The sequence below is a fragment of the Embiotoca jacksoni genome, unplaced genomic scaffold (genome assembly GCF_022577435.1).
Source record: "Embiotoca jacksoni isolate LCO1_2020_lvr unplaced genomic scaffold, fEmbJac1.0.p SCAF_4, whole genome shotgun sequence".
NCBI classification, from domain to species: Eukaryota; Metazoa; Chordata; class Actinopteri; family Embiotocidae; genus Embiotoca; species Embiotoca jacksoni.
In genome coordinates, this window is record NW_027185392.1 from 24,922,295 (window position 1) to 24,932,294 (window position 10,000).

The 10,000-nt window shown below is 52.5% G+C and overlaps 3 protein-coding genes across 6 annotated transcripts in view; 1 reads left to right on the forward strand and 2 right to left on the reverse strand.

The window, feature by feature from the left end:
• tbce (tubulin folding cofactor E) overlaps positions 1-345 on the reverse strand; it is a 9,724-nt gene extending 9,379 nt beyond the window's left edge. For all 3 annotated transcript variants that reach the window (XM_069167731.1, XM_069167730.1, XM_069167729.1), the window contains exon 1: positions 95-345. In XM_069167731.1, coding sequence (XP_069023832.1) covers positions 95-188 — 94 coding nt within the window. In that variant the 5' untranslated portion in view covers positions 189-345. The remainder of the gene's footprint in view (positions 1-94) is intronic.
• Positions 346-490: 145 nt separating this feature from the next.
• rbm34 (RNA binding motif protein 34) lies at positions 491-4,210 on the forward strand. Of its 2 annotated transcripts, none has more exons than XM_069167734.1 (11): positions 491-708; positions 813-951; positions 1,912-2,030; positions 2,133-2,343; positions 2,422-2,481; positions 2,578-2,621; positions 2,749-2,832; positions 2,940-3,003; positions 3,232-3,274; positions 3,353-3,471; positions 3,737-4,210. In XM_069167734.1, the coding sequence occupies exons 1-11, from the start codon at positions 689-691 to the stop codon at positions 4,058-4,060; spliced, it is 1,227 nt and encodes a 408-aa protein (XP_069023835.1). In that variant the 5' UTR covers positions 491-688; the 3' UTR covers positions 4,061-4,210. The 2 variants fall into 2 exon arrangements, with proteins under 2 accessions (XP_069023835.1, XP_069023833.1); XM_069167732.1 differs by having other exon boundaries at positions 492-708; positions 810-951.
• A 604-nt stretch (positions 4,211-4,814) lies between these two features.
• Positions 4,815-10,000, reverse strand: part of tomm20b (translocase of outer mitochondrial membrane 20b) — a 12,331-nt gene continuing 7,145 nt past the window's right edge. The window contains exons 2-5 of the mRNA XM_069167735.1: positions 9,302-9,348; positions 8,163-8,244; positions 7,129-7,271; positions 4,815-5,397 (exon numbers count right to left, since the gene is read on the reverse strand). Of these exons, the coding sequence (XP_069023836.1) occupies positions 5,353-5,397; positions 7,129-7,271; positions 8,163-8,244; positions 9,302-9,348 (317 nt within the window). The 3' untranslated portion in view covers positions 4,815-5,352. The remainder of the gene's footprint in view (positions 5,398-7,128; positions 7,272-8,162; positions 8,245-9,301; positions 9,349-10,000) is intronic.

Sequence of the window (10,000 nt, forward strand, 5' to 3'; positions counted from 1 at the left end):
TGGCTGCTGTCTGAGCTCTGACGCAGACACGTTATGTGCTAACATCAGGCGTCATGAGCATCATGATCAAAGCTGCGGGACTTCCGCGTCTCACCGTCAGTCGGAGGCACCGGGCCCACGTACCGGACCGTAGCCCGCTCCCCGCCGCAGGACACCCGCCTGCCCACCGCGTCCGGCGGCACCTCCATGCCGAGGCGGGAAAAAGAACCGGAGACGGAGCCCCGCGGATACCGAGAGAGTCGGAGGGTTCGTGGAGCGGTCGGATATCAATCCAGCTGTTCAAGAAACACCGGAAAAGCTCCGGTTGGGTTCTACCGGGGCCGCCGACGGTCCCACACCAAAACATACACCTTACCGGAAGTGACACATTTCAACGTCGTACAAGTTTCCTGCGAAATAAAATAAACAAGTCGAAATGTCTATTAGAGTAAATATAAATATATTTTAAAGTTGTCCATCTTTAAGTGTCCCCTGTCTTTCCGTCTTTTATGCCGGTGGTCTCAAATCAAACAAAAATCCAGGAAAAACCGTCAGGAACCTTCGTGCCCGCGGAGTGTTTCATGTCGGAGGTACTTCGCAGTTGGACAGCTGTGGTCTCGTGTCTTGGTCACATGTCGTCGTGGTAGACGGGGCGCGTGCAGCAGGTTTTATTTCCACCTTCAGAATCATCCGGAAATAAAACGACAACATGAAGAAAGTTCCGCAGAGGTTCGTTTGGATGTTTTGTCTCCTGAATGTGTTTCGGAGGACATGTCCTCTGTATGAAATGACGTCAGCAGATGTCCCTCTATCTCTGTTTCCGTCCTCAGCAGGGAGCCGTCAGCTGACTACGTGGTGGGTCAGGTGGCCGGAAGTTTGACCCAGAAGAACCCCGCAGCCTCCGGGTCGCTGTCGGCTCTGTTCGGCACCTCAGCACCAGCGGGACCGGTCCTGTTCCAGCCCGCCGTCCAGGTAAAGTCCTCCACCGTCCCCCTCTACCCTCACCGTCCCCATCCCCCTCACCGTCCCCGTTGTCCCCCTCTACCCTCACCATCCCCTTCCACCGTCCCCCTCTACCCTCACCGTCCCCATCCCCCTCACCGTCCCCGTTGTCCCCCTCTACCCTCACCGTCCCCTTCCACCGTCCCCGTCGTCCCCCTCACCGTCCCCGTCCCCGTCGTCCCCCTCACCGCCCACTCTACCCTCCACCGTCCCCCTCTACCCTCCACCGTCCCCTTCCACCGTCCCCCTCACCGTCCCCTCTACCCTCACTGTCCCCCTCTACCCTCACCGTCCCCTTCCGCCGTCCCCCTCTACCCTCCACCGTCCCATTCTACCCTCCACTGTCCCCTTCCACCGTCCCCCTCTACCCTCCATCGTCCCATTCTACCCTCCACCGTCCCCCTCTACCCTCCATCATCCCATTCTACCCTCCACTGTCCCCTTCCACCGTCCCCCTCTACCCTCCACCGTCCCATTCTACCCTCCATCGTCCCATTCTACCCTCCACTGTCCCCTTCCACCGTCCCCCTCTACCCTCCATCGTCCCATTCTACCCTCCACTGTCCCCTTCCATCGTCCCATTCTACCCTCCACCGTCCCCTTCCATCGTCCCATTCTACCCTCCACCGTCCCCGGCAGACACTGCTGCTGACTGGATGAGGTTTTATATTAAAGACGACGGGTGACAGAAGCAGCTGTTTGTTGTTTGTTTGCATCACCATCTAGTTAGATAAATAATTTGGTAGCCCATGAAGTCAGTCTGTGGTTGGGCATGTTGTTTCTGTCGCTCGCTCTCATTGGCTGTTGCTCAGCGACCCGGTCCTAGAGCTGCCGCAGGTAGAAGAGCACCCGGATCAGTGCTGGAGGTAGAACAGCTCGTCCAACAGCTTCGCCCACAGTCACGGGTTGTTTTTGTTTGTTTGTTTTCAGAAGAGCACAGAACCACAGGAGCAGCTGAAAGAAAGTCCAGGGGTCAAAGGTCAACCCCCCCAGAAGAAGAGGCAGCCTTCGAAGGAGAAATCGGCAGCCGACCAGAAGCTGGAAAACAGGTGAGGAGTCGAGAAGCAGACGACCGGCGGATCCTCCGATCCTCAGATCCTCCGATCCTCAGATCCTCCATCGTCTCATTCCCGACCGTCTGCTGGTTTCAGGGAGAGCAGCTTGCAGGAGGCCGACGAGGCCGAGCGAGCGCCGGGGCCGTCGGCGAGGAGGAAGAGGAAGGCGGCGGAGTCGGGCGTAGAGAAGGATGCGGAGCACTGGGTGATGAAGAGGCAGAAGACGAAGGCCTTCAAAGAGGAGGAGGCTCTGAAGACAAAGAGGACGGTGTTCGTCGGCAACCTGCCCGTCAGCTGCACCAAGAAGGTACGTCTCCCGCTAACGACCTCTGACCTTCTGTTGATGGACGACTCGGTCTGATCTGACTCACCTGTCCCCCGGCAGAGCCTGCAGAGCCTCTTCAGGGACAAAGGGTCCATCGAATCCATCCGGTTTCGCTCTGTGGTAAAAAAAGCAACTGAAAACTACACAAAGATGGCGGGCGGCGACCCGAGCAGGTGCTGTAGTTTAATCCCATGATTCCTTCTGTTTGAACCGCAGGTCAGAGAGGATCCCTCCATGTCCCGCAGAGTCGCTGCTATCCAGTACGGTTAAAACATTTTCTATACTTCAACAGTAGAAGTGATGAAGATGCCCAGAGGTTTTATATATGGTGACATTTTATGAGCGATTTAAAAACAAAACAACAACAATCTTCTTTTCACCTCACAGACGTAAAGTCCATCCAAAGAAGCAGAGCGTGAACGCCTACGTGGTGTTTAAGGACGAGGACGGCGTCGCCAAAGCTCTGGAGAGGTGAGCCGTCCTCACGGTCACCTGAACCCGGTGGACATGCTGCTCAGCTCACCACATTAAAGACTGTGTGTGTGTGTGTGTGTGTGTGTGTGTGTGTGTCCCGACAGAAACGGCGTGGAGATCGAGAAAGACTTTCACATCCGAGTGGACCGAGTGGTTGACAGCTCGGCGGTAAGTCTGCACACCCCGTTGTTAAGGTGAACCTCATTACGGTGTACCCCGTTGTTAAGGTGTACCCCGTTGTTAAGGTGAACCCCGTTGTTACGGTGTACCCCGTTGTTAAGGTGAACCCCGTTGTTAAGGTGAACCCCGTTGTTAAGGTGAACCCCGTTGTTAAGGTGAACCCCGTTGTTACGGTGAACCCGTTGTTGGACGCTGAACCCTGCTTTTGTCTTGCAGCACGATCACAAGCGCTCCGTGTTTGTGGGGAATCTATCGTTCGGTGAGTTCACGGTGACGAAACGCTGCATGCACGTCAACGGTTTGTCGTTCTGAAGCTCATCCGGCCGTGCGTCCACAGAGATCAACGAGCTGGTGTTTCGGAGGCATTTCGAGGAGTGCGGCACAGTGGAGGCGGTGCGACTGGTGCGGGACCAGAACTCTGGGATGGGGAAAGGATTCGGCTACATCCTGTTTGAGGTACGAGCTGCTTCTCTCCACCTTTGTAAGGACAACAGTCACTGTAACGTCAGCTCGTGAAGCTCTCTGATCTCACCCCTGTTCTCTACCTCACCCCTGTTCTCCACCTCACCCGTGTTCTCCACCTCACCCCTGTTCTCTACCTCACCCCTGTTCTCCACCTCACCCCTGTTCTCCACCTCACCCCTGTTCTCCACCTCACCCCTGTTCTCCACCTCACCCGTGTTCTCCACCTCACCCCTGTTCTCCACCTCACCTGTTGCAGAGTGCTGACTCGGTGCAGCTGGCCCTGGAGCTGGACGGCTCCAAGCTGGAGGGCAGGTCCGTCCGGGTGAAGAGGTCCATGAAGAAAGAGAAGCAGAAGAAGAAAACGGACATCACGGGAACAACAGGCAGGACCGGCAGGAGCCCGATGAAGGGCCCGGGGCCGGAGAGGGGAGCCGCTCGGGGAGGGTTCAAGAGCTTCACGGGAAAGCAGCAGAAGTCGACTAAAAACTCGTTCAAAGGAGAGATGGTGGATCCAAACAAAAAAACTAAAAAGAAAGGACTGAAGAAGAAAGTGAAGCCAAACCGGTCCGTTCACATCTGACCTCTGAGGACCAGGTCGGTTACAAAACCGCCTGCTGCTGTCCTGGTTCCTGTTCTGTTGTTGACATGTTGTACAGAGAGAGTAACGTGGTCTTTGCTTTGTCATAAATCTTTTTGTATTAGAAATTAAAGTGTGTAAAACATTGAAGAATCACTTCATCCCAGAAGGTACGACCGGATAAAGTACTACTTGGTACGTTCCAGTATTCACACCAATATACTACTTGGTACGTTCCAGTATTCACACTAATATACTACTTGGTACGTTCCAGTATTCACGCTAACCTGCTACTTGGTACGTTCCAGTATTCACACCAATATACTACTTGGTATGTTCCAGTATCCACGCTAACCTACTACTTGGTACGTTCCAGTATTCACACCAATATACTACTTGGTACGTTCCAGTATTCACACTAATATACTACTTGGTACGTTCCAGTATTCACACTAACCTGCTACTTGGTACGTTCCAGTATCCACACTGACCTACTACTTAGTTTGGCAGAAACAGATTTAGTATGTCCCAGTACATAGTATGTAAAACGTAAGATGCCAAAAGTACCAGGATGTTCTACTACATCTGCAGGCCACCATACTACTCGAGCTGTTCTGACCCACAATCCTCTGCAGCGGAAGATACGTCGCATCGACTGAACCGAGACGGTTGGTGGCGCTGAAGCTTACTGCAGACTGTTTACTGAAGAAGTGGGAGACATGATGTTCCTTTCCAATTAAAATCAAAAGACACCTCATTTATTCACATATTTTATTTTTTTCTAAAGAGGGTCATCCTCTTTAAAATGAACAAAACATTTCAACACCTTTAAAAAGTGTCTCCAAGTCTAGAGCGAAAAGAAAGACGACTGATAAAACAATAAATACTCGGCGAAGCATCCGAGCAGATAGAACTTCCTACGACTGATGCCATGACGATGATGGTTGGGACGGTGGACCTGGACCATGATGCTGTCAGGATGTGTGGTGCACACTCCACTCCCTGGAGGAGGAGGAGGATGAGCAGGAGGATGAGCAGGAGCGCACACTCCGTGATGGAGGAGTGGGAACAGGTTTGGGTTTCTCTGGGCTTTATGAGCGAGATATTCTAATACCCCAAAACGGGTAATATAAGTAAAAAAAAAGTCACGGGGGAACCAGGAATAAAAAATAAATCCCTTCAGGACGCCTTGGTGGAACATGATGGACGTCAGCCGAGCGGATGGAGGCTGAGGCGGTGGCAGGTCGTGATGGAAGGAGGAGGAGGTCCACGTGAGGAAGAGGAGGGTCCGCTCCTCATTCTATATCGTCCTCGCTCAGACTCTGTGCGCTCACGATCCGCTGCAGGAGGAGCAGGAAAAACAACACGTGAGAAACAGCCGGCGCAGAGTTTGGACTACATGGATCAGCTTTGGACCGGCTCTGATTCTGGACCAGGCAGCTGGGTTTTAGAGCTACCTGGGAAGGTTTGCTGACTATCTGACAGGTTCTGGATCAGTTGGGGAGATGTGAGTGCAGACTGATTTCTGGACCACATAAGGGGGCTGGGGAGGGGGGGGGGTTACGTGGGTGATACTGGACCAGTTCAGAACATGTAGGTACTACCTTGCTGCAGCTCGACTGGTTCGGGGGGTTATTTAGGACGAGTTCAAAAGATGTTGGGGCTACAAGCTGAGTCCAAGTCAGTCAGGGTGGACGGGGTGCCTGACGAAAACTGGGCCAGTCAGGGATTTATTGCCCTCTCGCTAATCCTGCTGAACCTGCTTGGGAGGTGTGTGAGCCACCTGATCCTGTCAATCCCCCTGGCTGATCCTGGACCAGTTCTAGGGGAAGTCCTACCTGGCTGATCCTGGACCAGTTCTAGGGGAAGTCCTACCTGGCTGATCCTGGACCAGTTCTAGGTGGAGCGTCCTACCTGGCTGATCCTGGACCAGTTCTAGGGGAAGTCCTACCTGGCTGATCCTGGACCAGTTCTAGGTGGAGCGTCCCACCTGGCTGATCCTGGACCAGTTCTAGGGGAAGTCCCACCTGGCTGATGCTGGACCAGTTCTAGGGGAAGTCCTACCTGGCTGATCCTGGACCAGTTCTAGGAGAAGTCCTACCTGGCTGATGCTGGACCAGTTCTAGGGGAAGTCCTACCTGGCTGTTGCTGGACCAGTTCTAGGGGAAGTCCTACCTGGCTGATCCTGGACCAGTTCTAGGGGAAGTCCTACCTGGCTGATGCTGGACCAGTTCTAGGAGAAGTCCTACCTGGCTGATGCTGGACCAGTTCTAGGGGAAGTCCTACCTGGCTGTTGCTGGACCAGTTCTAGGGGAAGTCCTACCTGGCTGATCCTGGACCAGTTCTAGGAGAAGTCCTACCTGGCTGATGCTGGACCAGTTCGAGGGGAAGTCCTACCTGGCTGATGCTGGACCAGTTCTAGGGGAAGTCCTACCTGGCTGATGCTGGACCAGTTCTAGGGGAAGTCCTACCTGGCTGATGCTGGACCAGTTCTAGGAGAAGTCCTACCTGGCTGATCCTGGACCAGTTCTAGGTGGAGCATCCTACCTGGCTGATCCTGGACCAGTTCTAGGGGAAGTCCCACCTGGCTGATGCTGGACCAGTTCTAGGTGGAGCGTCCTACCTGGCTGATCCTGGACCAGTTCTAGGGGAAGTCCTACCTGGCTGATGCTGGACCAGTTCTAGGGGAAGTCCTACCTGGCTGATCCTGGACCAGTTCTAGGGGAAGTCCTACCTGGCTGATGCTGGACCAGTTCTAGGGGAAGTCCTACCTGGCTGATGCTGGACCAGTTCTAGGGGAAGTCCTACCTGGCTGATGCTGGACCAGTTCTAGGGGAAGTCCTACCTGGCTGATGCTGGACCAGTTCTAGGTGGAGCGTCCTACCTGGCTGATCCTGGACCAGTTCTAGGGGAAGTCCTACCTGGCTGATCCTGGACCAGTTCTAGGTGGAGCATCCTACCTGGCTGATCCTGGACCAGTTCTAGGGGAAGTCCCACCTGGCTGATGCTGGACCAGTTCTAGGGGAAGTCCTACCTGGCTGATGCTGGACCAGTTCTAGGGGAAGTCCTACCTGGCTGATGCTGGGCAGTTTGGTGAGCAGCATCTGGAAGACGGGCGGCGGCAGAGTTTGCTGCAGCACCTGCAGCAGCTGCTGAGGCTGACCACACACTGCGATGGCGTTGGTCAGGTGGTCCACACCTTTCTCATAGTCTCCTGAGGATGAAGCACAAACACAAGACTTATTCTTATCTGCAGGTCTCACTGCAGTGAGGATCTTCATGTTCCACATGAGAAAGAATACAAAACTAACTTCTCAAAAAAATAATCCAACTGTCGATGAAGAGAGCAGAATATGTGCATAAATGCCGGGCAGCTGTTGGAGTGGAGGTGCTGATGTTTCTGATCTCTGCAGTAATCTCATCCTGACCAGGAGACACTGAAATATTCTAGTTCATGGAGCACCTGCACGCAGTGTTCCCGTTATAAATCACAATCCACGTGGAAATGAGCGCACGTAGATCAGCCTCATATCTGCCTTCACTCTCAGCCATCAGTGGGCAACGCTTATTATAACGGTGGAGGTGTCAAATCATCCGTGTGCTGCTTTGGTGAATCGTGTCAACAACGGAGAGCTGGAGGTGTTGGTGGAGGAGATGAAGCTCAGATGTAAAGTGATGAAGCTCCACGGCGACATCTCCACTTCACACAGCTGCAGTAAACTGAGCACAACATGAGCAAAGCTGATTGTGCAGTTTGGAAGTCTCATGCTGTTTGATGAGATCTTGGATTTTTACAAACGATGTTTATTTTTCAGCATGATGTCACGACTGCAGTTAAATGTGAGCTGTGGACGTTCTTCTCTCATTTAATAGACATTTCCTCCTGCCCACATAAGATGTGATATGAAGTGAAATGAAATGAGAGGCTTCGTGATCAAGATGTCCTCTCCGTCTGTCTCCTCAGTTAGTTTCCAGGTGCTCACTCCTTCCCGTCCACAACGTTTTTATGAGTCCAGACTTTGTGTTTCCTCTGTTCGCCTCTATCAGCGGTTCTAACTGAGTCTCCTGTTCAGCGGTTAGATTTCAGAAAATGTCCCAACGTTACCCTGAGCCAGCAGCTCCTCCCCCAGCTGGATCTCCTCCAGGAAGAACTTCTGCACAGCTTCGGCATCCTTCAGATCTGGAAGCTGCAGGACGATCAACAGTCAGACAAACGGGTCGGTACGAGAGACGAAGGACACGTTCTCAGAAAACATTCGACCGAGCATTTTGAAGGAACACGACTCGTCACATTTCTGTCAGAGACAAACTGAGTCCCTTCAAAGTCAACAACACGCCTCTGGAAGGAAAGCTCAGTCAAATAAAACATCCATAACAATTACAGCATCATCATTATATGAATTAATATTAAGCTTCGAAAGAATGAAGAACACGGACATCAGTCTGTATCAGTCCCTCCTACCGTCCTCCTCTCTGTCCCCTGTCCACCTCTTTTCTCCCCTCTGTCCTCCTCTATGTGCCCTGTCCACCCCTCTGTCCCGTGTCCTCCTCTATGTCCCCTGTTCACCTCTCTTTTCTCCCAGATGTCCTCCCTTCTGTCCTCCTCTATGTGCCCTGTCCACCCCTCTGTCCCGTGTCCTCCTCTATGTCCCCTGTCCACCTCTCTTTTCTCCCATATGTCCTCCCTTCTGTCCTCCTCTATGTGCCCTGTCCACCCCTCTGTCCCGTGTCCTCCTCTATGTCCCCTGTCCACCTCTCTTTTCTCCCATATGTCCTCCCTTCTGTCCTCCTCCATGTGCCCTATCCACCTCTCTGTCCTCCCCTCTGTCCCGTGTCATCCTCTATGTCCTCTGTCCAACTCTCCTTTCTCCCCTCTGCCTTCCTCTCTGTCCTCTGTCCTCCTCTCTGCCCCATCCACCCCTCTGTCCTCCCCTCTGTTCACCTCTCTGTCCCCTGTCCACCTCTCTGTCCTCCCCTCTGTCCCCTGTCCTCCTCTCTGTCGTCTCAGCCAGCTGATGAGTTAAAAAGAGTTTGACTAGTTTTAGTAAACGTTACAAACATGCTCAACTCAGCAGAAAGACGTTTCTCAGGTCTCAGTCTGTCTCCTAAATGAAACCAGCTGGTCCACCCTAAAGGACCGCCCCCCACCCCCGTCCCCATGGAGACAGCTCTGACTTCAGTGGGTTTACATCAGTGTGGAAGGATGTGTGGGACCCGTCTCCACCTGGACCGGACGGAGCTCACCTTTGCCAGGCCGGCCCTCTCCGTGGCAACCTTCTGTTTCCTCCTGCCTGCAACACACACAACACACTCAGAGATGAAACACACAACACAACACACTCAGAGATGAAACACACAACACAACACACTCAGAGATAAAACACACAACACACAACACAACACACTCAGAGATGAAACACACAACACACTCAGAGATGAAACACACAACACACAACACAACACACTCAGAGATGAAACACACAACACACTCAGAGATGAAACACACAACACACAACACAACACACTCAGAGATGAAACACACAACACACTCAGAGATGAAACACACAACACACTCAGAGATGAAACACACAACACACTCAGAGATGAAACACACAACACACTCAGAGATGAAACACACAACACACTCAGAGATGAAACACACAACACACTCAGAGATGAAACACACAACACACTCAGAGATGAAACACACAACACACAACACAACACACTCAGAGATGAAACACACAACACACTCAGAGATGAAACACACAACACACTCAGAGATGAAACACACAACACACTCAGAGATGAAACACACAACACACAACACACTCAGAGATAAAACACACAACACAACACACTCAGAGATGAAACACACAACACACTCAGAGATGAAACACACAACACACTCAGAGATGAAACACACAACACACAACACACTCA

Bases quoted from the DNA above. Each gene is read 5' to 3' on its own strand.
- rbm34 (XM_069167732.1), top strand. From the start codon at position 689: ATGAAGAAAGTTCCGCAGAG. The intron at 709-809 runs GTTCGTTTGGAT...TTCCGTCCTCAG, and splicing joins ATGAAGAAAGTTCCGCAGAG to CAGGGAGCCGTCAGCTGACT. The intron at 952-1,911 runs GTAAAGTCCTCC...GTTTGTTTTCAG, and splicing joins TGTTCCAGCCCGCCGTCCAG to AAGAGCACAGAACCACAGGA.